Source organism: Sipha flava, unplaced genomic scaffold (genome assembly GCF_003268045.1).
Source record: "Sipha flava isolate LNK unplaced genomic scaffold, YSA_version1 1_pilon_pilon, whole genome shotgun sequence".
Lineage (NCBI taxonomy): Eukaryota > Metazoa > Arthropoda > Insecta > Hemiptera > Aphididae > Sipha > Sipha flava.
The window spans coordinates 1,288,837-1,315,593 of record NW_020272783.1 but is presented as its reverse complement, the minus strand read 5'-3'; the positions used below and the strand labels follow the sequence as shown (position 1 = coordinate 1,315,593).

The 26,757-nt window shown below is 32.1% G+C and overlaps 2 protein-coding genes across 4 annotated transcripts in view; one reads left to right on the top strand and one right to left on the bottom strand.

Annotated features, from left to right (window-relative positions):
• Positions 1–573: 573 nt before the first annotated feature.
• The window catches only part of LOC112681931, a 48,463-nt gene continuing 22,279 nt past the window's right edge, over positions 574–26,757 (bottom strand). The window contains exons 19-23 of one of the 2 annotated variants that reach the window (XM_025552303.1): positions 5,074–5,161; positions 3,087–3,251; positions 2,625–2,801; positions 2,399–2,532; positions 574–2,041 (exon numbers count right to left, since the gene is read on the bottom strand). In XM_025552303.1, the coding sequence (XP_025408088.1) occupies positions 1,993–2,041; positions 2,399–2,532; positions 2,625–2,801; positions 3,087–3,251; positions 5,074–5,161 (613 nt within the window). In that variant the 3' untranslated portion in view covers positions 574–1,992. Of the gene's footprint in view, positions 2,048–2,398; positions 2,533–2,624; positions 2,802–3,086; positions 3,252–5,073; positions 5,162–26,757 lie in introns of both variants that reach the window. The other variant, XM_025552301.1, reaches the window with a different exon arrangement.
• On the top strand, positions 16,651–26,737 carry LOC112681932 (C-type lectin 37Da). 2 transcript variants are annotated; one of them, XM_025552305.1, is made up of 5 exons: positions 16,651–17,120; positions 21,617–21,799; positions 23,516–23,711; positions 24,643–24,806; positions 25,501–25,590. In XM_025552305.1, the coding sequence occupies exons 1-4, from the start codon at positions 17,057–17,059 to the stop codon at positions 24,800–24,802; spliced, it is 603 nt and encodes a 200-aa protein (XP_025408090.1). In that variant the 5' UTR covers positions 16,651–17,056; the 3' UTR covers positions 24,803–24,806; positions 25,501–25,590. The 2 variants fall into 2 exon arrangements, with proteins under 2 accessions (XP_025408090.1, XP_025408089.1); XM_025552304.1 differs by having other exon boundaries at positions 16,659–17,120; positions 24,643–24,798; positions 25,501–26,737.

The window sequence follows — 26,757 nt, the reverse complement described above, 5'->3', positions numbered from 1 at the left end:
AGTATAACCTAAACAGTAAAGTATTACATTGTAAACGGTAAATATATAATTTTGATATTAAATATTCCAGTTTTGGTATTTAATACATAAAATCTTATATAATAGCACTTGTTTGATAATTGTAAAATGTTATTATATAGTAAAAGCATAGCAGTTCTTACAGGTATATAACTAAAATTGATACGCATGCATTAATATATTATTAAATTATATTATATACAACACATTATAATTAGATAAAAATACAAATACATTTTTTAAGCGTAGTCATTGTCATAACCGAGTACATTATGATAACCATTAAAATGTTCATCTATTATATTTTCATAGTTCAGTATGTATAAGCTATTTTTAAAAATATTCGTATTCGTATTTAGTCGTATCATTTATAATTAATAATTTCATGAGGATGAGCAATAGTGCAATACATTATAGTTGACAATATAATAGTATGATAAATGATTAAATAATTATTTGAGTAAAAATTTATAAAAAAAAAAAAATACAACACAGAGCCGAAAAATCAACATTATTTATGTTTTTTTTTAATAATTTTCAATGCATTTATTTCTAAAAAAAAAAAAACATATATACCATTTTTACAATATTAAAATGTGTGTATATTAGTTATTTGTACAATAAAACATAGAGTTATACGATTCTTTTGATTCGGATGTGTTAGGCATTGTTTTAATACATATAGTACCGTTTCAATAATGTAATGTGTAATTTGCTCATTTCAGAATTATACATAAGATAAAATTCTAGGAATCTACTATATATCTGACCGTAATAGCCGTACATTTAAAAAAAAAAAGAAAAAAAAATTGCATCTAAATAATTTATACGAAAAACATTGGTTGGTTCGAAATACATGTTTGTAGTTTTTAAGCGCCGTATTTTATTCGATATAGGTTGGCTCTTCTACAATGATGAATATAACACCATGCACAATAACAATTCAAGGAGTATTTCATTAAGTCGCGATTTACGAGGGTTGTTCCAAAAGTAATGCACAGTGCGCTCTAGCTGTTTTGCAATATGAAATTTTCAGCTAATTTTTTTGATATCAGTTTATAGCTTGAATTCTATCGAACATGTTTGTTTTCTCATTTCTGTCTCCGGTACAGAAGGAAACACTCAAAGATATCTGCCGTGAATTCCTTTTTTTGCTATGAAAATGCTGGAAAACTTTCTTGACCGAATAATTGCAATATTTGAGACTTGGATTTGTAATTTTGAATCAGAATTAAAATTTCATAGCAATATTTGGAAGGGAAAAACATTACCAAGAGCAAAAAAAGTTCGTCGCCAGCAAACAAAAGTGAAACAAATGGTGATTTTTGCTTACGATAAACTTGAGATAATTGTCACTGATTGAGTTCCAATTGGCAGTGGTGTAAAATTGGGGATTAGTATTACAACACATTTCATACCAAAAAATTGCGATTAGAAATCCGTAAAAACCGGGAATGTTACTACATGGTGTGTTTATATTGCACGATAATACGCGGCTTATATCGGAGCTCTAGTCGTTGCTTTTTTGGAGAAATTTGTATGGAAACGCTTCAAACACCCATCGTATTCGCCGAATTTAAGTTCATCGGACTTCGATTTATTTTCAAAACTGAACCACTTAGATGAATCCGTTTCCCCACCTCAAATATACTAAATAAAGAAGTGAGCTGAAGGATCTTCCGTAAGATCAACAAAGATGGCGTTCTATGTGGCATTCAAGCGCTCTCAAAACAATGTCAATCGTGTATAGCCAAGTAGGGAGATTATATCGAAGGTTTATAATATTGTATTTTGTTTATATAAGTACTTATTTATTAAAAGTAAATTATGAATTACTTTTAGAACAACCCACGTATTTGTTGTGAATGAAAATAAAAATTATTATTGTAACACAAAGATAAACAAATACAATACTACAATTAAATAGGATTTATTCAATTTATTTAAAAAAAATGTATTTTTCGTATCCAGTCTTTAATCCGAGTCCGACTGTTCTTCGTCAACAAAATCCATAGATTTCGAACTGGAACTAAAGAAACTTGATGTATTGATTTTGCATTATTATTTTAATTTATTGTTGAATATAATTGTATCAGTATACCAATAGCAGTAAACAGTTAATAGATTAATAAATGGTAAATAAATAATTAATTAAACAGTAAATGTTTATATAATTCTCAATAAAGCATCACAATTATAATATTTCGTAATGAAATTGTTAGACTAGCAGATTATATATACGGACGAATAAATTAAATGTCTATATTTAACCCATAAATAAATTATTTTTAAAATCTTATTTTACTTAAAATCCCGATGTTATTCAGGATCATTTATCACGCATGGTACTGTTTAATAATAATTTCAATTGATAACATACCTCGGCGTTATAGTGGATAAACGGTTGCTGGCAGGTAAACTTGCTCTTTTTTTAGTTTCTTCCTGTAGCGATGAAAGGGACATGCAAAACGTCGATCCAATCTCTTTGAGCTGCCTAATCCCATAATGAAAACCCTAGAAATTATTCAAATAAAACGTTAGTTACTTTCGTAGTTTTCACACAACAACGACAGCAAACTCGCGATGAAAAATATGGCTGTTTATACTTTGTAAAGTCCTTCGTCACAACCGCAATAACTAGTCTCCAAAGTGTAACTTCTTTTTATACCATAACATCTCCAAGCAGTTATTCTTGCTGTAGTTTCCCGATTTCTTTCCACTTTGAATTTACACTGTGACAATGTAAAAGACGGACAGCAGTTTTGCATTAAGATCGGTAGTACCTGAAAAATAATTTATACTTATTATTTATTCATCCATGGAAATTCAGTTATAGATGTAACTTAAAAAGCTTTAATTTTGTGCGAATAACGATTGTGAAATGAAAAAACCATACAGATAGTTATAACGTCATTAATGAAATATTGTAATTTTTTGATTGTTTTTTTTTTTATGGATTATTATAATTCTATTATTTTATTAAATATATGTATGTATGTATGTGTATATATATATGTATATATGTATATATATTACAATTAAACCAGTTTGTTGTTCCAACGACTAACCATGAAATCCGTTTCATTTTCGTACTTGGCCAAATCCATTCGCAACCAACTTTTCTTCGCTGAACATCCGTAAAAAAAGCAATTTTTTCGATTCGAATGACCATGAAAATCACAATACATGTAAGGTACAGTTTTCATTATTTGTGTTATGTATTCCAAAATTCCCTAGAACATTAATGTTATTAATAAATATTAAATACAATTTTTATAATAGTAATATTTGACCTTGTAACGGAGCAATCGCCCAGACGAAAACAGCCTTTTTCAAGGTCACCAATTACACTATAAAATATATACACCGTACTATAATACACCACCAAACCGCAAAAGCTAACGAGAAACGAGAACGGATAATATCGGTATTTGACGATCACCAAGAGAATGGATAGAAAAAAAGGTATCTATATGGATAGAGGAGATCGAATTCAATACGTAGTTACTAAATTCATTCAGATTCTAGTAATATCGGCCAAGTAACAGAAGAAACCGTATCGCTAGCAAACACACCACGATCCAACGACAAGTTAGCTGGTTGGTACGGTAAAAGATATGTAGACCGAACGCAGCCGACGAAAGATATAAACATTCAAAATTCATGTTTAGCAATTCTCCTTTTGAATCTTTCATAACACGAGAATAAAAGGATTAAAAAGCCAACTACCAGCGAGCGATATCCGACATTTGACGACGGAAGTACACCACCAACGCAATGATATCAGGAGTAGCAAATATGAATGGTACACTGAAAACGACATGGGTACGAGACGGAGATAACGACGACCGGCGATAAAGTAGCTCCACGTCATCGACGTCGCAGCCATCTACGAGCGGCTAATCGTCCGTCGGTAAACATCCTGCCGAGCCGCCGACATTGTCGGGAAATCATCTGCGGATTTACACGCGATCCTTCCCGATAACACTGTCATTGGTTGGAATGTTATAAAAGATCACGTTTCTCGGTCAACCTGCCATCGCGACCCGCGACCATAAAGTCCTTTCTAAGGGCCAAAACACAACCAATACTCTGCGTGCTTATCCAAGTGATTGTCCACGCTTACACTATCGCAGCCACGTCTTGGTATCGCCTTCCCTATTAAACGTATTACAGATAGGATAAGCAAAACGAGCCCACTATTGTTATAGTCGGGCCTGATACCTGGCCACAAGATCCGAATTTAAACCCATCCATCTACCCATATGTAATTAGTGTATACATTTGATATTTAATAATTAAACACTACTATACAAATATAGCGTACAATGTATTTTACGAAGACAGGTATTCGAATATCAGAGTACCATTTCAACCTTCGTATTTATTTTACTTACAAAGCATATATAAAGGTATAACTATTTAACGTTTAACACAACAAAATTAAATTAATAGTTAAAAAAAAAAAATCAAAAATGATTTTTAATTGAAGGTATTTCTAGAACAGTATTAATTGATATGGCCTAGAATTGTTTGTAGTAGTTAAACCGTAAAATTGTATTCAGAATTTCTATTGTAAGACTATGATGTGATTTTCAAATGAATTTTTTTGTAAATTCTGATTTCTATAAGAAACGAGAGAATTATGTATAATCATATTCGTATCTATTAAAGACGAGTAAACGAAAACTTCTAAAATAACGTTAAATTTATTATTTTAGTCATAACCATACGATTAAATGAACTAGAATTAAATTCGTAATATCTGTAATTTTAATAACATTATTATAAATCATAATACGTTATTTATTTTGGGCGATTATTTAGACTTGAATTGAAAATATTTTGTGATAAATGATAATATGTTCTTTTGTTGTTTCCTACGAAACACTTTTGTGGGAAACGGTCGTCGTACAAAGTACTTTTATCGTTATTAAATATTTTTCTAAACTCCATTTGTAAGTATACCTACACATTATAGCCGATTATAATTGAGTTGAATTCGCGGTGACATCCGTACAATATAAACTATAAATCGATTTTATAAACACGTACCCGAGCATGAAATATTTCTGGATGCAGTTTTGGGTCGGGGGCACTCCATTTTCTGTTCAGGTCTTCGTTGGTCAAACCACATCGATAGCTAAAACAGATAATAATCAATAATATATAAATTATATCGTGTTTAAATATCCTTTTCTAAAAGATTACATTATTCGCTATTGTATCTTTTGGTTTTGTTAGTGGCGCCTGCCGATTTATCGATAAAATCACTGTGTCTGGGGAAATCAAAATGTTGGCGCCACTCGCCCGGCAGACAAACCCTAATTCAACGTATGATGTCGACTTAAAGGCAAACGAAATTTGCGAATCTTGCAACCCCCTACCCTATGGTTTTAGTTAAATCACATACGTGAACGCGTCGAAAATAACATTTATATTGATTTATAGTATCGGTCAATGATCGATGATCATAATATTATATGTCACTATTCCGATTCTCTTGGCTATTGTATTCCGACGATTTACATTGAAACTGTGTTATAAAACTCAAGTTGAGAATTTCATTACTACGTTGGTTTTTATTGGCTGTTAATAAAAATATGCGGTGACAAACTAACATTCCAGTTTGATCATTGATCTTATAATATACACCGGCGGTAACGCAATAATCAGTTGAATTAATATTACCGATGATTGTATGTTATAGTATTATTAATTCATTATAAATATATTTTAAATATATTTGTATGCTTAATATATATTTTTATGTAATATTTCATATATTGCAGTTAAAAATTAAAAATTTGTATTATAATATATTAATTATTTAAGGGCTCATTGAAATAGTATCCATGTAATATATAAAATTAAGCATAAATTCAAAAATAAGTTAGAAGACAACTTGATCAGCAATAGTATAATAATTACAATTAATTTTCATTACAAAATATAAGTATTTACTTATTATAAGTATTTTTGGGATACCTTGTTTTGAAAATTTTAAAATTTAAAATATTTTTAGTATTTAATTTAATCATTTTTCTATATCACGTTATTTTTGTAATCCTTGTATATGATTACTTAAATTGAATATTAATCAAGGTATAATAAAAACTATTTATTTCTATAATTTATGACAAATAAATTATATAGTAAAATAACTTCTATTTTTGCATTAAAATATAAATTATATTTATTTAGATATAAAACTTTCTTTAGGTCATATTGCATTTTTACAGAAATTCCAAAACTGTATATAATTTTACCAATTTTTTAATAAAATCTACCAATCACACGTGCTAAAATAATGTATTTTATTACGTTATCGACCATCATAAGCCATTAGTCGTTTTAAAATACGAGTTAATTTATAAATATCTATAAAAGGAATGTTTTTTTTTTTTTTTTAAAAAAATCGTTTTTCTTAGCAAAATTTGTAATTATTTTTATTTGGTCGCATCGAGACGTTAATTTTCAATCCCAACACGGAAATGTACGTGCAATATAATCTGAATAATTGTAATACAAGTGAATTTAATCAAGTCGATGTGACCGATGATTATATATTTTTTTTATTTTAAAAATTGCAACGAGACAATGGAACTTCGCTTATAACTTTATTTTACGAAGATCAAACGTAGTAACAAGAAATCCGTTCGAAGAACATTATGTGGTAAATTACGACTAATCACGATTTTACGTGGGTGTTTTACGATAAATGTGTTTTACACTCGAAACGGGATGTAAAACAATGCGAGAATTTTTAATAATTACATCACCTCGAGAAACATAATTCATCGGAGCTCGGATAATAGAATATGTTAGCGCGTTGAAGAATCTCCAATACACAATCGTGGGAATTTTTGTAATTCTCGTAACCGCCGTGACGCGCCACTGCTATTTTTTTCTTTTACAAACGTGTATTTTTAATATACGGAACGGCGTGGAATTTATGCATTAATTTGAAAAGATGTGCGAAAATTGCCACTTTAAAATGAGTACTTATTTATTAACTGCGACTAAAGAAATAATTTAAAATTTGAAAAATATGATGATTTTTCTCTATTTTAAAAGCTAGAAAACATCAAACTCACAAAATGTTGAACTAATATCAGATATTAATTTGTATTCGTATTCATTTAAAGACTCCAAAACTACGAACAAACCAGGTTCTTTACAATTAGGTAGATCTGGAGGCTTTAGAATAATTAAAATTAAATGTTTTGAAAAAATTTAGGAAAAACGCGGAGTTAAATTACCAGTAGCATTTTCATCATTGGTATAATACTCTTAATATTTGATTACAACGCAAATATATTAAAATAACTAATGTATAATATTATGTTATATAGGGTTATACATTTTTAACCATAAGTTGATTTTTTTTCGGTCGAGGTGCGCGTCTTTTTTTTTAATATATGAAATAATGATTTGTAGAAAAAAAAATGTATTTGTTACATATGTTAAATAATGATGTTTTTTAATATTTTTTAGTAATTCATTATATCCTTTTAATTGAATATTCTTCTAAGTAGTTCTAAAATGTCGAAATATCGAAATCAAAAGTCAAACCATCCGACTTAAAAATAATTTAAATTACCATTTGTGGTGTGTAATGGCAGAATTAACTCGTAAACGATTTCATGATATCATTGTTTAATTCTTAAATACCTATAAGAGTTATAAGCTAAAAGAAATGATTTGTTAAATTCTTACGAATCGTGATTTTTATGTAATACTAAACATTTAAAAGAATAATTGACAGAAAAAATTGTTTGCAAAAAATGTTGTGCGGTAAATTTCGAATAACGAAAGAATGCACTGAATACAAACATGTACTTAAACTGCCCAAGGAAATTCGCGTTTTAAAAACCATCCTGTACGCAACTGCTGGTAATTTGTAGATCATTACATCCGATTTAAAAGTCACATGTGAACGTGGAAAAATATACAATAACTATATACAACGACTATGGGCCGCCACTGCGTATGTTAAGACTGTTTAGAAGGAACGTAAGCCTACGGTAGATGTTTTAAACGATTAGATTCACATGGTTGGAAAATAAAACGACCGATTCACCGTCAACCCCGGGGGGGATTTGCGCGTAATAGATAATATTCAGTTATAATGGAAATATGTTGTCTATTGGTCTCGCGGTGGTCCGTCGGTACCGAATCGTCTGGCGGAATCCACGGTCTTTGCATATTATTATTGTTTCACAATTATTATTTTAACGAAATGACGTGCGCCGAGCCGTTCCGAGCAGTCGAAAACACACAGATATTATGTTCGTGCATCGTGAACTGTAGGGCCATTCTGATGGCCACCTCGGGGGTCTCATCATGTTAACATAACTCATTATGTTGCGGCTGTGTTGTGATTAGCGGCGATTTGTTACGGACTCGGAAGAAATCTGAATGCATGCATAATAATCGTTACAATATGCGCGGCGAGGGTTATTTTTTTATTTTAATTATTTAATTTTATTTTTATTATTATTAATTTTAATCTCGTTGCTGATCACACGAGATCTAGCGAGTATAATACACCGGGTCAAACGGCCCTCAGGAATCGCAGGCGCTCACTGTAGCACTCAGAGTGCTTTGAACTTCTCGACTTCGCGTGCTGCAGTAGTGTGCATGCGATTCAACTTAGTGTCCGTACAACGATAATCTAATAATAATAATAATAATAATAATAATAACGATGATCATCGGACCGGCGATGTGGCGATCGGAAAACCGTCTCACAACAATATTATTGCGTCGGGCGCACGAAGTCTTTTCACGTCGTCGCGCGAGTGAATACGAATCGAAACAATAGGAACGTAGTGCACATCCTAAGACTACGAGTCTTCTGACGTATACCGACCATATAATTACGTTCAGCGCATAATATTATACCTGCAGTGTGTGTTCTTAAGCGACGTGTATCAAATGTGGATGAATATGTCGCAGTGACGTTCGTTTTCGGATCACATTATTTTCTATTCGAGAAATGTATTATCGTGATAGACCGGCTTCGGGTACAGGTGGACTTATATATCATACGTCCATGTGCCAAGAATGTGTTACTACACGGTGTACGTCTTTGAATTAATAATCAGGGAATGTCACCAGATTCGATGAATTTATTATTGTGTTTAGGTACTTTGTATATCCATGAATACTAAAAATTTTGATTGTATTGTTTTTTTTTTTTTTTTTTTTAACAAAATGGAAATTCATATTATCAAGATAAATAGAAATAATACAACGAATCGACACGAAATATTTTTTCATATGAAATAGAAATAATCTTCAAAGCAATTCGCTATGCGTTTTATTGCTTCGGTGGACTTTAAATTATATTTTAATAACACTGAAGTTTTCGATAAAGTCGAAATAAAAGTACTGACAAGACGTGTACACGGGGAATGCTTAAAATTTCTTTTCGTCAAACCTCTCTACGACCGGACAAAGATTCGACAACGATTCAAAAACCACACACATACGTATTATAATCCTTCGCCAAACGTGCCTTATTGTGAAGGTTAAGAAATTAACGTCTTATTATTGTTTCGGAGTCGTATGATCGTTACCGTTGGTCTTTCGTTGCCATCCGAGCGAGAGCTATCTCTTAAACACACATGATTACAATAATGATTCTTTGGTCGACGGTGCGGCATAGCTGTTGGTGGTGGGGAGAGGGGTGTAGGGGGATATGGTGTTATAATATACGCCAACGCGCGTGTTGCCATTGTTCCCGCGACGAATAAAATTGTAAACGCATTTTAAACAGCCCGTTACAATAGACGCGTACGCGACCGAGGAGACGCGTTGCCCGTTTCCGGTAATCATTCATATCCTTAAAACGCACACCGGACGCCATCGCGCGGTACACCAGCAGTGTCTCTCAAACGGGTGTGGGTGGAGGGAGTAGAGTGTGTACATATATTATACGAATATATCGGTAAACTAGTACGTACGAAACATCCGGAAAATACTGCGAACCCCGGTCTGTTTCCGGTGTTTGAACACGGAATACTAAGCATATTACGATATGTTTTGCGATCGTTCGCGTCTGCTGGCGGCTTCGACCGTTGGCTGTTGCCGCCGCGGCGCAGAACGTCGAAAAGCCGGCTGTTCGACTAATTGCTTATCATTCATCGGGCGCTCCGGAGTGTAACTCGCTGTGAGTCTAGCCCGCAATGACTCATCTTACGGGTTTTTTATTTTAGTTTTTTTTTTTTTTTTATTACATTGTAAACACATATTTGAATTAAATATTCGATTTTTTTTTACATTTCTATTCCATAACCGTGTACGTGTCCGTCGGAATTTATCTACGGCTCGACGGCTGTCTCGGTGCAGAAAAAATAAAATAAAATACGTAAAATGAGAATATCGTTTGAACAACCCCAAGGCTATTATATACGTACACGCGTTTACGTTTTATTTTCAAATAAATACAAACGAAAAATGAAAAATGAAAATCGTCACAAGATATTGTTTCTAGGTCAAAGTTTCGTGCAAGCGAGATTGTTGAAATGTCGTTAATACTATATACATTAATGATACGCCTGATCTGTGGTGCACGCGAAGAAAATAGCAAAAAACATTATTTGTTAATATTATACATCAGACATACACATGGTATATTATTTACTGTACTAAAATATTTAAAAAAATTGGGTCTACAACTTACACTATAACAGTTATAGTTACTCGAGTTACTCGTATCTTCTCAGAAAATATAGGTGTATTATTTTAGTATTTTTTTATGATTACTAATTACAAGAATACGATATATTATGGCTGTCATTAAAACTACAATACGTAAAATTATAATTTAAAATTATTATTTTCAAAGAAGTGCATATCTCAGGAAAATAAAAATGATTGAATACCTGGATGAAAATTTAATAAAATAAATAAATAAACAATGGGATAGCACTCCTCTCCCTTTATTCCTTATTTCTATCACCTTATTATACATCAATATACTTAACTTTATACTTTCGTTGTATTTTTCTTTATACTGAATCGATAAGGCAGTGTTATATATTTTAAAATCATATATTTAATGATCATAGACTCATATAAGAACAACTTTAGGATTTGATCATTATTGCCATCCACATGTCATCGATTAATGATCATTCGTTTTTACGAAATTAAATAATATTATTTTGTTACGGAAAATAAGTTTTATTTGTTAATGACTTAATATTTTATAATAATGTACAATAAACAAAGGCACGTTTTTTTCTCACTTGTATATGTAAATATCAACTAGGACATGTCTTGATATTATAACGACAATGGTAACATGTTTTTAGACATGCAAAGCATGGCGCGTTAGGTAACCCATCGAGTGGACTTCCGTCGAGAGCGCGCACTAAGTCAAACGTGAAAATCATAAAAAAGATGTAAAATTTAATAAAATAACCCAAGATTGAATGACGAAGGGTAATGTCTGTCTAGACATCATGAATTAATGACATTTAAATATATATATATATTATAATAACGTAGGTTATGAATAATAATTCGCTGGAAAAATAAACGTACGCGGTATACCTATTATCAATTCAACACATTTTTAAATTCAAACTTATTACACTAGGATTTAGGAGACATAACGAAAATTACTAAAATATAGATTTTTATTTTAGTTTTCCGTACTAAAAATCTAATAACGAGTTATTTACGTTGTTCATCGTTTACAAATTTACGGGTTTTCTTACGGATTTTAGAAATGCATTTTTTACACGACCGCGTCTGTTTGTGTTACAGAACATATTCATCATGTGATGCGTTCTTGTAAGATTTTATATTTGTATCAAAATTCAAATTTACATAAACGGAGGAACGTAATTTCGTGTACACACAGTCGTTTTAATGAAGAGTAAATGTACATGTATCGTCGGTTTTCTTTTAATTCGTCAACATAATTTATTTCCACTTGTTACGTTCAACGTTTTGGTGAATATTATTCGTATAATGTGTGTGTCTGTAGAAGTGTAAAAAATAATCGCATAATTTTGTACATTACTGTTGAATACGGACTGTACGCGTGCAGTCATTGATCAAAATGTGTGTGTATCGATGCGTTTCGAATTTTAAAGTTAGTTTTCGTTTACCGTATGTCATTATTGTATTTATGTACGTAAATTGTATTTGTCCGCCGAAACTAGAGCTTTGACGGTATACCGTGGACAGCGAAAAATGTCTAAAATCACGTTAGTAAATAAGACAAAACACGCTTTTTGCGCACAGTAGGTAATATAATTGTTCACGAAGCGATCTTGCTTGCACGCTTGGAACACGTATTGTATTAACACAAGAAAAAACTGTTCACGAACGTGGGACAGGCAGAATCTCGGAGAACACGGAGTGCAGTGCACCTGGTGCAGCCCGCAGTACGCGTACGGGTACTTACGCGTAACACTACGGATACGAGCACTACGAATAATAGTAATAATAAAATAATAATAACGAACGATGTTAGAACGGAAAACAAATTAACATTATTACGGAAATGTCCGTCCACTTGTAAATTACACATTCGCAGTCCGTTGACCGTTTCGTTAATTTTATACGTAAAATATTATAAGCTACTGCGGTGAAAATGGTCATCGATTAACGAGCACACGCATTGAAATGACTCGGAATGAATTGGTAACACACGGCTGGAGGAGAAAAAAAAATTACCATCAATTCCGTTATTGTGATCGTATGTACACGCCAGATCATTGAAGATACTAAGGATGTGGTAACTGGTAACCCTAAGGTAAGTGTGTTGGCAGTACCGGCACTATGGTTTGCGAGGCTCCGCGCAATTTATAAAAGCGAAGCTCCCTCTCCCAATAGCTGAACAATTAAAAATATGTGACTGTACCATCTTAATCCTTATTTATATATTATTATTTTCGATTTATTAGTATTCCATACAGTGATTACCGTAGTGGCGGCCGTAGAACTTGCGTGCAACTCGCACTCAACAAGTTTATTCGAAAATATATAATCGTACACATTACGTACACCTGTGCGGTTACACTTGCTGCGCAACCGTCGCACCGGCTCTGCGTATAGGCTGCGGGTCCCGTGGCCCCTGGATGACGTAGCCATTCGACCGGCGTATTGAGTATTTATTAGGTATCAACTATTAATCAACGACGTGTGGGTACCGGTTACCAAGTCGAAAAAAAAAATGAAAAACTAACTAGAGTCGATTAATTTTCGTTCGTAAATCGTAACTTCAACATAAACGAAAAAAAAAAAATTAAAAACACACGTTGATCTCGTTTTAAATAAACGCTTTTTAGTATACACATCTTGATAAGCGGAAATGTTTTGCGATATCGTATTGAACATTTTCCGTGTACACATAAACGTGTGCGCTGATGATCGAGAGAAAAAATGATAAAATGAAAATAAATAGATACAACTTAAACAGTAACGTTCAAGTCGTACATCTTTTCTACACGAGTGGCTTAGCAAGACGCATTCTTTCCGTTCGGTCATTGGCTACTAAACCGATGCAATTAGAACAGTAGTTAACTTAATCCATCCGTATGAACGCGCGCGCTACACACCGACGTCGGATACTGCGCAGGAGCGAATCGCGACGGCGGGTACGAAACGATATTGTGCGGCGAAACACACGCGTTTTGGCACGCGTACTCGACCGCGGCGAGAGGAGGTGGAGGAGAATGGGGGAAAAAAAAAATAATAAATAAATGAAAAAAAAAAATACGAATAAAAAAAAAAAAAATTGCCGGACACAAAATCCGTCGAAAAGGTCGCCGAACCGGCGGCCGTCCGCCGCGCAACCGCTCTTGGACACAGCGAGCGTGTGTGTAATTTATACCCGCACGATGATGTAACGTGGCAATGCTAATTACCCGGTCGTGTGCGTAGAACAATGCGCACTTATCTCTCCTCTAAGAACGGCGATCGTACATCTACGATACGTACTTATACGTATATAACCTGCACACGCACGCTCGAATACGTATTTACGTGTACACGCGTTACGTGTAAACCGTGTGCGAGTATGTCCGCGCGTGCGCGTTTCGAGCGCATCGCGTGGTACCCCAGGTGAACGTCGTACACGTAGTTGTTGTGCGGGTACTATGTACGGGATGGGCGCGGGACGGTTGATACACCGACACACGTTCCTTTTCCGTGTACGGGGTGATATTAAAATAAACACACCAGTTCATTGTAATCGTACGTGGTAATAATATTCGTTTGAACGAAACAGAAAGAAAAGTAAAAAAAAAAAAAAAAAAATTTTATGTTGTACGTTTATTAGGTATTTTTTATCATATATATCCTATATAGTTTTTCCACGAACACATGCGCACGTCGTTTGTACGGACATGCGCTTTAACTACATACGTGCACATTCAATGTTTTACTGTTTAATCGAAATTGCTGCGGCTCGCGCTCAAGATAATGCGGATGGTTAATATTTAGCATATCGGCAATACGGAGCAAGAATTGAAAACAAAAAAAAATAATTGGCAATGTGTATTCCTTATTTATTTCTTGAGCTATCTATTGATGACCGAAAAAGAACAACGAATGAAACATGACGGGGTGCACGTCGATAAGGAACTTCATACCCATAATAAAGACTCGACACAACGAAGAATCAATTGAACTAAAGGGGAATGAAGACTTTGGACGAAGGAAATATTTAGAATGTTTATTTCTAATATGTATTACATAATATTTATTAATTTGTTGTTCTAAACAACAAAAAATATCATTGTGTAAATTGTACTTAAAAAAAAATAAACTTATATAATTTAAATATCTTTCGTGCTATTAAAGGTGTATTAAAGATATATGGTCACTATTTATTTTGGTAATTAAACATTTATTCTTTAAAAGCTTACTACTTCGAATATTTTTCGGATATCGATTAATTATGCTTATTATACGTTTGTTAAAAATACCTACCTCATGATACCAAATTAATTTTGTTAAATAAATGTAAAAAAGTCCTATATTTTTGATTACCTACTTAGAAATATTACGCTGATCTATTGAGCAATATGATTAATTTTTATAAATTAATGTTACGAAATACGAAAATATATTTAGTACGATAGTATATTTATGGTTATTTTTAAAGAATTAAACATTATTTTACTGCAGTTTTGGTGTAAACGGTTATTTAACGCATTTAATATAATTAATTTTTTTGTGTGGGTCGTTAATTATTTTAGTAGTAATTTATGGTACAACAGATAAAAAAAAAAAAACGAACATATATAAAAAAAATAATTAATTAAATATTACAACGGACCCCGTGATTTAGTCATTAAATACTTGCAGTGAACTCAATGATTTGAAAATATTGTAATACTACACACATCTGTTGCTCGTTTCAGTTTTCGTTTTCAGTAAACAAAAAAAAAAAATAATTTTTTTTAACTCTCATATTATACATTATAGCGGATAGAAATATAACGTTTCTTATGTTACTCATTTAAGTGACTTGACAAAATAAATTTAAAAAAAGAAAAAAAACATTCAATGAATATTGATGTTTAACAGTAATTGTTTAAAGAAAATCACTGTACCCAATGAAAACGTAATGATTCTTATATGCGGCTTCAGTTGAACAAATAATGAAACGACACGATAATATTACTTTGACAGTTTGACCGAAGTATATCACATATTTTATATGTGTATTTAAAACAAGGTACTTTAAACGCATGCACATTGAAATAGTCGAAATTTCAAAATAACAATAAAAAATAAAAAACAAACGAGGTAGTAAAATGTTCGTGGAGTCAAAAATACATTTAATAATAATTAGGTACATTAAATAAATGTACGGTTCGTAAAAAAACCTAAACCAGTCTTGTTGATGTGGGAATTTAGAAGATCGACGAAATGAAAAAAATCAAAACCATTTGTAGCCATGTATGGTGCGTAATAGTATAATGCTTTTTAAAATTCCAATCGAAAGTCAAATGTGCTTATACATAAGGAGTATATTATTATCGAAATAAAACTCAATAGCCGCGCACGTTAAAGGTTTTCATAACGAAACGTTTTTATATTGAATCGGATTTTCGACCGAAATGCGTTTTAAGGGCGTTCGGCGAGCGCATAGGAGTGTCCACGGCACGCAGGAATGTCCAGCAGGTGCAACGGTAACCTTGCGGTGACGAGGGTTTTAGACGCGTACGTAAATTGCATTTTTCGTGAACGCGAAAATATACGTATCGAACAGGGCGCAGGAAAAAAGGAATCGAACGGTACGCGATGACCGCACAAAACATTATAATACTTATACAACACACATACATATATATATATATATATATATAGTCGCCCCTTATAAGCGCACCTCATACGCAGCACGTGGTCTTCGAACACGTCGACGGGTGAGTGCACGGGTGACCGTAGGTTTTTTTCCATTATTGTTGTACATCTTTTTATTTTTTCTTCTCGTTTTCCCACCCGACCACGTACACCCGTGTGTACATGCGCGCGTCGGAGGGTTTGACCGGAACGAACAATGGAGAGACCATGCCGCACACGCGGGGCTGTGGCGAGCGCGTCAACGGCGGCGTCAGTTCGGGCCCGGCATATTACGCTTTCTTTCACGCACACACACGCGCGCGCACGCACGTCTACATGCGCTCTAGACTTTGGGCTCGTAGGGTGCAGAGGGGGAGGGGGCAACGGACACACGTATTGTACGAGATCGCGAGAGGCCGCCTCAGACACACACGCGTCGACGTACATGCAGCGCGTCTTCTCCGAGCACAGTTAACCGCCGCACACGACCGCACGAACACGGACGAGCGCACACCACATCTGCCGGACGCAACTGCTGCTGCGATCGATCGTCCAGCGCCCGACCCGGTCCCGTAGCACGTTCACGCACCACCTGTGGCACGTCGCCGACCTAGCACCGACCACACGCCGGGTTACCGCGGTAGCGGACGGAGCACGACAGCGGACAGCCAACAGCGAAGTTAACACCCGCGCACAGCCCGTCACCACCGACGACGCCGTCATGATTGCTGCCGGCGCGCGGGTCGCACTGACCGTGGTCACGATATTCGCATGGTTCGCCGCAGGTCAGTATCTTTCTTACGCGCGTCGTCTTCAGGGTACCGCGCGTCACGTGACCGTCGCGACGCGCTCGTCCGGGCCCGGAAGCGTTCCGTCGACGCTATCGATACGACGTACGACCGACGGGATGGTAGCGCGGCCTTTTTCAACCTCCCGCCCTCCCGCCTTACCATCGGGCCAAGAACGTTTCCGACCGCTTATCCGACTTTCTCCCGACCGTTTTCCTTCGAAAACATTTCGAACGCGTAACGTATTCGGCACTGTACCGCCGAACCGGACAAATATCGACTTCAAGCTTCCGTTGCTCGGTCAGCCGGCTCGAGACAACAATAAGAACCCGGGAAACGTAATAAATTTAGATCGTGATTACATACACATATTATGTATTTAAGTCGTTGCAATAGTCCATTTACATCGGTTAGTCGATTGCAGAACTAGTTCGGTGCGCAAGTCCAACAGTATTGCATTTGTGCCGAGGACTTTAATGATGGGTGTTTTTGTCGATTTCAAGTACGTTATACATTTTAATGCATTCAATGATTGACATGTAATCCGTATAAAAATAACCCCGCTCGTTGCCGCCATAGAGCAGGTTAGGTTAGGGGTCAGCAAGTAATTTACATCGGAGTCCTAAAGTTTAAAATAATAAATCAACGAGATTCAGTGAAATAAATCTTTTTCAAATCTTTATATTTTAAAAATAGTAGTATAAGAATAAAAATAATTATTTGGTTATTACAACCAATTTATATTAAAAATTAAAATATTAGAAGTATGAAAATAAAAGTTGACAGGTTCAGAGTATTGCCTTTCGCGGTTCGGATTTGGACCGCGGTTCACCAGTTGCCGACCCCTGCCATAGAGTATGCATCACGCACATCGTTTGTTTTCATTATTTTTCTATTACTTTAAATATATTTTAATACTACACGTGTAAAGCATGTTTAATATTTTATATTGTTTAAACAATGTAATATACATTGTAATTCTATACTGTAAGTTATTGAAAAAAACAAAAATTTAACCCTACAGAGTTTCCTGTTTATTTAAAAAAAATACGTCTCTGCCGAGACGCGAAATGTAAAGCGGGTTGTACAGGATCCGCTTATAAAATAAAAAATTATTATTTGAAATACAAACTCATAAATTACCCAGGTTTTTTTTTTAAGTTAATTCCAGTTAAAATATCAACAACGCACGTGTGTATAGAATTAAAATATTTGTCTGTTTTTAATAAGAAAAAAATATGTTTGAACGCAAGATAGAATAGAGTTAGTTAATTTGAGTTCCTCGTGTGTGTATATACCGACAGTTGTTAAGCCATTAGGGTCATTTTAACTTCATTATGACGTATATTATGCAGAAACAAAAAACTACATCCTATGTTGTGTACCTACACACGTATTATGATGATGCATGAGAAAAAGTCAAAGGAGCGAATCGTGTGATGGGCGACTAATTTTTCAGTACTATTATTATTATTATTATTATTACTTATTCTGTCGTTGAAAATTAATTCTTCTCCAGAAATAATTATTCTTAACCATAATGATGATGGTAATAATAATAATAATAATAATAATAATAATAATAATAATAATAACAATAATAATAATAATAATAAATAAAAATAATAATGTTGTAGTTTAATAATAGCGTCGGTTTATCGTCGTATAATATTCGTGTGTGGTGGAAATCGTTGGTTAGGTACCGGAAAGACAATGCTTGGAGGGTTTATGACCTTCAGAGAACACCAGCCGTTTAGAACCATATTACAATTGTCGGTATCTTAGTTCAATACAAAAGAATATCTTGAAAATGTTCATTATTTCGAAAAGCTCGGACACATGAAAAAAAAAATATCTTTTACAAATAATGTTAATGGTTTGTTCGGAACGTAGGTATACATGTATATAGGTATACTAACAGTGTTAAAAATAATAGGATGTGTTATAATATTTAATAGTATAAGAATCGACTACAGCCTTTTTCAATAGGGGGTTATCTATAACAATGTGTATTACACGTATGCATTTTATTTGGATCGTATATATATATATATATATATTGTATGTACATCGACCATCGTATTTGTGATGAGACAAATATAAAAAAATCCCTAACAAATAAAAATGTAATTAACCCGCGATCCGGTTTCGATTTTAAAGTTATACATGTTCAATTATAAACACAATAGCCCAAAGGATTTATTTTAAATAAATCATTTTTCTTTACGTCCATCTCTTCTTCATATATTATAATTGCGTATTTGGAATATACTCTTAATGCAATATACCTATAGTATATATAAAAACAAATTAACATTCAATATGATTGTTTTTGAGTTGAAAATAATAACTAATGATAGACACATGACTATATTAGTCATATAATAACTAATGATACACTGACGTTTATTTAATAAATTATAATTAAATTGAATTATATTATTGGGCAACAGTCGTTGTTCATTAAAAACCGTAAGTATTAATTTTTTTATTACTTTCTGATTAAAGTGTTCTATTTTATTCTATTATTTTTTGTTTTTTTAAACAGCATGTAGTAGGAGAATTATATTAGATAGTAATCAACATTTGAGCGGACATCATTGTAGTGACAATAAAGAGGGTTGACAATTTACTTTGCGTGTATAACACGCATTCTCACGCTTTAATAACCGTCAAATGTGCCGCATATAAAAATACACTCTACTGTTGATTTTAAATAGACATATTACAAAAATGCTTACACCTAAGTTGAAATTAAATAATTTTTTTATTCAAATAAATGATGGATTTCCTCGAAATAATTTCAATCTACATAATTGTTTTGATTTTGTGCTTTCATAAATTCATACGTCATATATTCATAGGTCAATACCAACAATCTAGTACAAAAAAATATATATATATATATATGATGACAATATAGAGTATTGGCATATTTAAACCGAAAAATATTTACAAGATTTTGCACTTTATAGTGGAATTTAAAAATTAATAAACACGTTTTGATGGTATTTATAAAATATTGTATATAATTGGTTTAATTGGTGAATAAAATATTTAAAAAGCAAAAAGAAGAGAGATTAATATATTATTCACAAAAATTAAATTTATTTCAAAAATATTAATAATTGGTAGGCAAATAAATTTTTAACTTATGACATTTGAAAAAATATAAACGACATATTCATTTTATACGAGTACATTCGTAAATATTTAATTTACGTTTTAAAAAATGTATTCACGGTCAATTTTTTTAAATTTAGAGCATTGGTTAAGTATAAAGATAACAGTAATAGAGAATCACAGTTGCAAATTATATTAATTTTTAAAATTAAAACGCACTCTGTGAGTTGATGAATCCTAAACTAAAATACTTACCTCAAATCCAAATCTATTCATTAATTAATTTCAATTATTCATTCAGCTTTGACTATCTATGTAAATTTAATCAATGTTTAGAGTTAAATTTTCTTAGAAGAATTAAAAATGTTAGGTCTGGAATGTTACGAATCCTAACTGACTATAAAATGTTTTCTTCTGTAGCATTGAAAAATAAAACAATCATTGAAGATAAAAAGTTCATTAAATTAATTCTGAAAATTTTTTTAATAATAATAACTATTTTAGAATTGTAATAACATTAACAGGATATACAATTCGTTTAAGATTATATTATTTTTTATAACTTCTACATTCAGTAAAGCCTATTAAAAATTATTAGCAATATTAGCGTTCAGAAATAAAGAGATAGCTGTTGTAAGTAATAAATTATTTTACGACAGGGACCGACAAACAGACTGGTGCAACGTTTCTTTTCACTGTTGATGTATAAAAAACATTTTTCTCATAATACCAAGCTGTGCGTAATGTTTTTTGTGCGCGTATTTGAAGAAGACAAAACATGATTTGCCCTTCGACAGGATTAATGGTCGGCCATTGGCCAAGGACAAACTGGGATGATGAGCCATTAAACTTAAAAAAAATTAAATGTTAAACGATTAGTTGAAAACAAAATCTCATCAGGTGTCAGAAATATGACAGTCTTTTCATTTTAATAATTTTAATGTACTTCAAAATATACTTCAAAGTATTTTAATTTAAAACTCAAGCTGTCAAAATAGTCATATATACGATTAGAGTAATCAGAATCATCTCAAAGAATAATAAAATAACTTGTAATTTGTAGAATATAAAATTAATTATAAATTAAGAAGGAAATTATTCATAGATAACTTGGTAAATAATTAAATCTATGAGCAATTTTGTTTGATAATTCTTTCATTATTTTATAAGAAATACATTTTAAACATATTTTGAAATGACTTAATCCTACAAATGCTAAAACTATCGTATATTCGCATACAATCATTATCCATGATTCATTCATTGGGTTAAAAGTCAAAAATTTAATTTAATTAATACTTGGTATGACTAATGAATCATAATATTTAATATAAATTTAAGTTATTTTTCATAAATTAAAATTTTTTCAGGTCAAAGAATAACAACAATTCAGTTGGATGGTACTCAATATTACATAAGCAGAATGAATCCATATTCAGCAGAACTCAATTACTTTTTGGCATATGAATACTGTAGATCAATTGGATTGCAGTTGGCTTCATTTGAAACGCTAGAAAAAACTAATTCCATATCGGACTTTTTGAGAAACGCAGGTAAAAAGGACCGAATGTACAAATATATATATATATTAACATATTTTAAGATATTCCAAAAACACCGTTCCGGGTTGGGTTAATGTAAATACTCAAGAAAATAAGCTGTGCAAATAGACGACAGATTCTTGAAAACAAATAAAAAACCGAATAGTGTTCTAACCAGTTATGTAAGCATTAGGTTTAAAGTCTAGTACAACGTGAGGTTAAAATATTTTGAAGAATAAAATACAAAATTAAAAATATAGATATCTTTTAATTACTGGATGTATAATAAGCATTTGTTATATTTTACTCGTCAAATATTAAACTTAAAACGTTAAAAAAATATAAAAAACTGACAACTACAAGTATCTAATTTATTATTTTATTATTATAGATTTTATCAGGCAATATATATTAAAGTAACTAAAGGAAATTTACTTGGGCATATTTTAAAAAATTTATATTTAACAAAGGATTATAAAATTTAATGAGAAATAGTAAATAAACATTTTACTCAAATATATCTGAAATTATTAAAATATTAACGATAAAATGTTATAATTATGATTATATAATATCATGCATATTTTAAATATGAGTATTTATTATAACTAATAATTTTCAACCAATATAATACACTATGAAGTACTTCTGTTTTGATATAAGTTTAAAATTAAATAAAATTTACTATCAGCATTGATGTGATTGAATTTAGACGTTATTTTATAAATTCTAGATTTATATAGGTATATATTTTATCGATTTTATTTCAAAGAGAAATAATTAAAATATAAAAGTATTTAGTTCATACTGCAAAAAAGGGATTTAATGATATGTAATTCAAATATTCAATAAAACCTTACGTGTATAATTTTTTGAAATGTAATTCAAATAATTGTAGCATCAGGGGAAAACTGGATATCGAGGGCCCCGAGGGGGCCAACTGGACCTATTATTATTACATTATAATTAATAAATATATTTAGTTAATTGTGCTCAACACATCCGAATTTGGATATTCTAATAGTAAATGATTAGCGTTTTACCATTATAATTTAATATTACATTTGTATACGGGTAATTACCACAAATATGTCATTATCAAGGACCCAAGAGGCGATCACCCTTCTTCCTCCCTGGCCAGTTCATTCTTGTGTAGCATATTAAGTAAAATCTTATACTAATATAGTAATATACTATTACAATCGATATAATTAATTACAAAATAGAATGCGAAATTATATATTAAAATTAAATTCTATTCGATAATACGCTCATCAATACTTAATAAATAATAATGCTATGTGATGTATATAATATTTGTGTGATGTATATCATATATATAGAAATCGCATGAGCACAATGTTATGTAGTCATTTAGGGAAAATGTTTTTATGCATATCACAAAATTAGGCAAAATATTATTGTTAAATAAATTGTATATCGAATAATAACAAAGTAATGTGAAACAAATAAAAAAAAATATGAAAAGATAGGTACAGCAAAACATTTTTGAACATTGAGCTTTGAATTAAATCGTTTTACGATTTCTCTCGGAGTTCTGAATGAAACTATATAGTAAATAAGAAACTGTGGTGACAATCGCGTGAGAAAATGATGAGTGAAACGCTCAGAAATCATTAAAATGAAAATCAAAACGTGGCCTACGTAGTCACAAGAATTATAGATAAAGGTTTTTAATTTTTGTCTTTTGATTTTATAATATTTAAGGTTATAACAAGTTTGATTACTGGACGTCTGGAAATCGCTTGGGTACTGACATGCTTATTTGGATGTCTACCGGTCTACCGTTTAACACGACTTTCAATCAGATGAAACGTCCTGGAAGTCCAGAAAACAACGGTCTGGATAATGATGACTTGAAAATGAACGCGAGGCCGGAATTGCCCATAGCAAGGAAAAAGAGGTAAGTTTCGTGGTGTCAGGTTCCGCTCGATGACAATTATAATTATTACTAGGTACTTAATAAATGTAACACTATAACTATAGACTGGCATTAGCGTCCTGGACATATTTTGATAGAATTAGGGATATAACATTGGTATTTGTGCTGTATTATGTAATTATAGATTAATAATATAATATATTATAAACAGAATCACATAAATATTGGACATTTGAAATTTTTACATGCTTATTTCAGTTAAAATAAAAACAAAAATCAAATATTTACAGCTACTTTTTATACATTTTACTGTACGGTTTGTTCATTTTTTTGTACTATTGAAAGTACTTATTTTAGAAAAATGTTTGCAAAAAATTATTCTTCTTTAGAAGAAATAATATAAAATTACTATTTTAAAATTATAACTCAAAGTAAATAATACCACGAGAAACTATATATCATTGCAGAATTTAATTTTACTAACATTACTATTACTATTACTTTATATGTAATTTATTTTCTGGTTTATAAATTAAATCATGAGCATAAATTTCAAGAAAAAAATCATAAAATACTAGACCAGGGAGAGATTTAAAAAATATTGTTCATATCTCCTCTTAAATACATCACTATTGGGCAATGTACATTCATGAAAAGTATTTTAAACGTATTTAAAATTTTTTTAATATTAAGGATTTGAAAAATATTTAAGACTATAAAGTATTAATTGAACATTTTTAAATATTTTTATTGAAATAAATATAATTTTCCGGTTATACTGATAAAGTTTTAATACAATTATGACTGTACCATTAAATCAAAATTTGAAGGTTTTAATTTTTTTACACTTGCTCTTACGAAATGTTTAAACGAAATTCAATGCATCTCTGTTTAAATAGATATTATAAGTAACTTATTTTACAAGACGACCTTCATATGATTTAATTTACAGAGGCGAGAGCGGTTCCAGGGATGGATGCGTTGCGATTAAAGCTCCTAACATGGACTGGGTGACAGCTGACTGTACTGATCTGAAAGATTTCATTTGCGAGCAGACCAGGTGTTACTATTACAATTATGGGTCCATTCCAGTGTCCTCCAGCCAGGGGTAAGCAGGTGAGAATTATTAGACGAGCCAAGGTCAAAATGTATTTCTAATACGTGTGTAAATTCTCAATAAATTTCAAACTTTCCAATATTGTATTCGTACATCGAGTAAAAATGTTTACAGTACATTACTGTATAATACATCTAAACGATGTCAAATGGCAACTGAAGTATAAATTATTGATAAACACAAATACATATATCATTTTCGTGATCAGAAATTTTATAGGATTATTGAATTTCATAGTTTTCATTTGAAAAATTCGAGGATGATCTCAATATCATCTTGTGACATTTTTGTACTAAAAATGAACACCGTGTTAAGATTATATTAATAATTATTCAATAGTTTTAGTTTTTAAATATCCCCACCCCCACAGTGCGATATTATAATATATTATTCTATCATGTGTAGTCACGTGGAGTTATATATGAAATATAATGCTTTCGATTAAAATTTAACAAGAATAAATTAAAGAATAAATTTAAATTTCAAAACGAGAATTCGATTCAAAGGATATTTTTATTTTTTAATGTGAAGCTAGGAGCTGTTACTGTTCACCGCAATTACTCATTTTCGTACAGTGTCCATATATTCATTATAACAATACTGTGTATTATGGAGCTACATTTTGACTCGAAAAAGCCTATTTGTTTACACTGTTCTCGCCAAACACTACAATGTCATATTTTTGATTTTCAGTTTTGGTTACAAACAAAAACTGACGGCAGCTCCACCATCACTTTACTCAACTTTATCTTTGAAGGGAAACGCCACCAATTCTACCACTCCTATTGTAACTACCACCTCTAATTACCTTTCTTCTTCTGTTCTGACCACTACCACTCCAAGCTCTACCTATCCTCCCACCGTCCCAACCAATCCTACCATCACCTCGACCACTACAACTACCACCACGGCAGATAGCTATACGGACGACACTTCTAGGGCTGCGGAGCTCGAACCCGAAATAACTTTGACTACCCAAGGTCCGTGGGAAGACTCGTCGGTAAGCACTACTGAACAGCAGATATTCCAAGAGTCACAAACGTACGGTGAACAACCGATCAACGAACACGCGGATGAACAGTCGACCAACAACGAACGTGTGGACGGTCTGCAGCCACAATACACCACTGAGTTGCCAACACTTATCCAGATGCACAACCAACAGCAACTCGACCAACAGCAGTACGAGCGACTGCAGGAAAATGATCAAGCGCAACAAGAAATGCAACGGCGCAACAACGCGTACGCTTTCGAATCGTTGGAAAAGGCTTTCGCCACTTCAGTACCGCACAAGATCAGAACAACCAAAGACTTGGAACAGTCGAAAGACTCCGCTGCCACCGCTACCGTCGGGGATCAGTTACCGTGGTCGTGGGCCAAAGACATAATGTTACAGAAACCCGTGTTGAAAAAATCGTCGCAAGAAGTCGTTTGATTTGACTATTTCCAGTCCGTGGACATAGCGATTAGATTTTTTCAGAACGTTTATTTTCCCTTCTCTCTTTTTATTTAAAATTAAAAAAATCAAAAAATTATCCATGAACTCAAAACCACGTAAAAGCGTTGCTCTCTCGTGCACTTCTCTCAGTGTCAATTATTTAAAGTGAATAAATCGTACAAGATATTTAATTTTAATATTAATATTGTTAATATTATTATTTATTATTATTATTACTAATATTTATTAATATTAATAAATATTTGTATTTCAATTCAGCATTTTTTTTATATTTATATTATCAATAAATAATTTTTATGTTCTCGACGATTTATTCTATTGAGTTATGGTGGTCTTTGCGTTCTTATACGATTGCTCTATGTATTAGCCTAATATTAGAAAATTAACGAACATAATGAACAAATCAAATCGGTACAATATAAAAGAAAATAATAAGCAGAACGAAAATTAATGTTATTTTTAATCGTTTTACTTTTTATATTCCTTTGTGT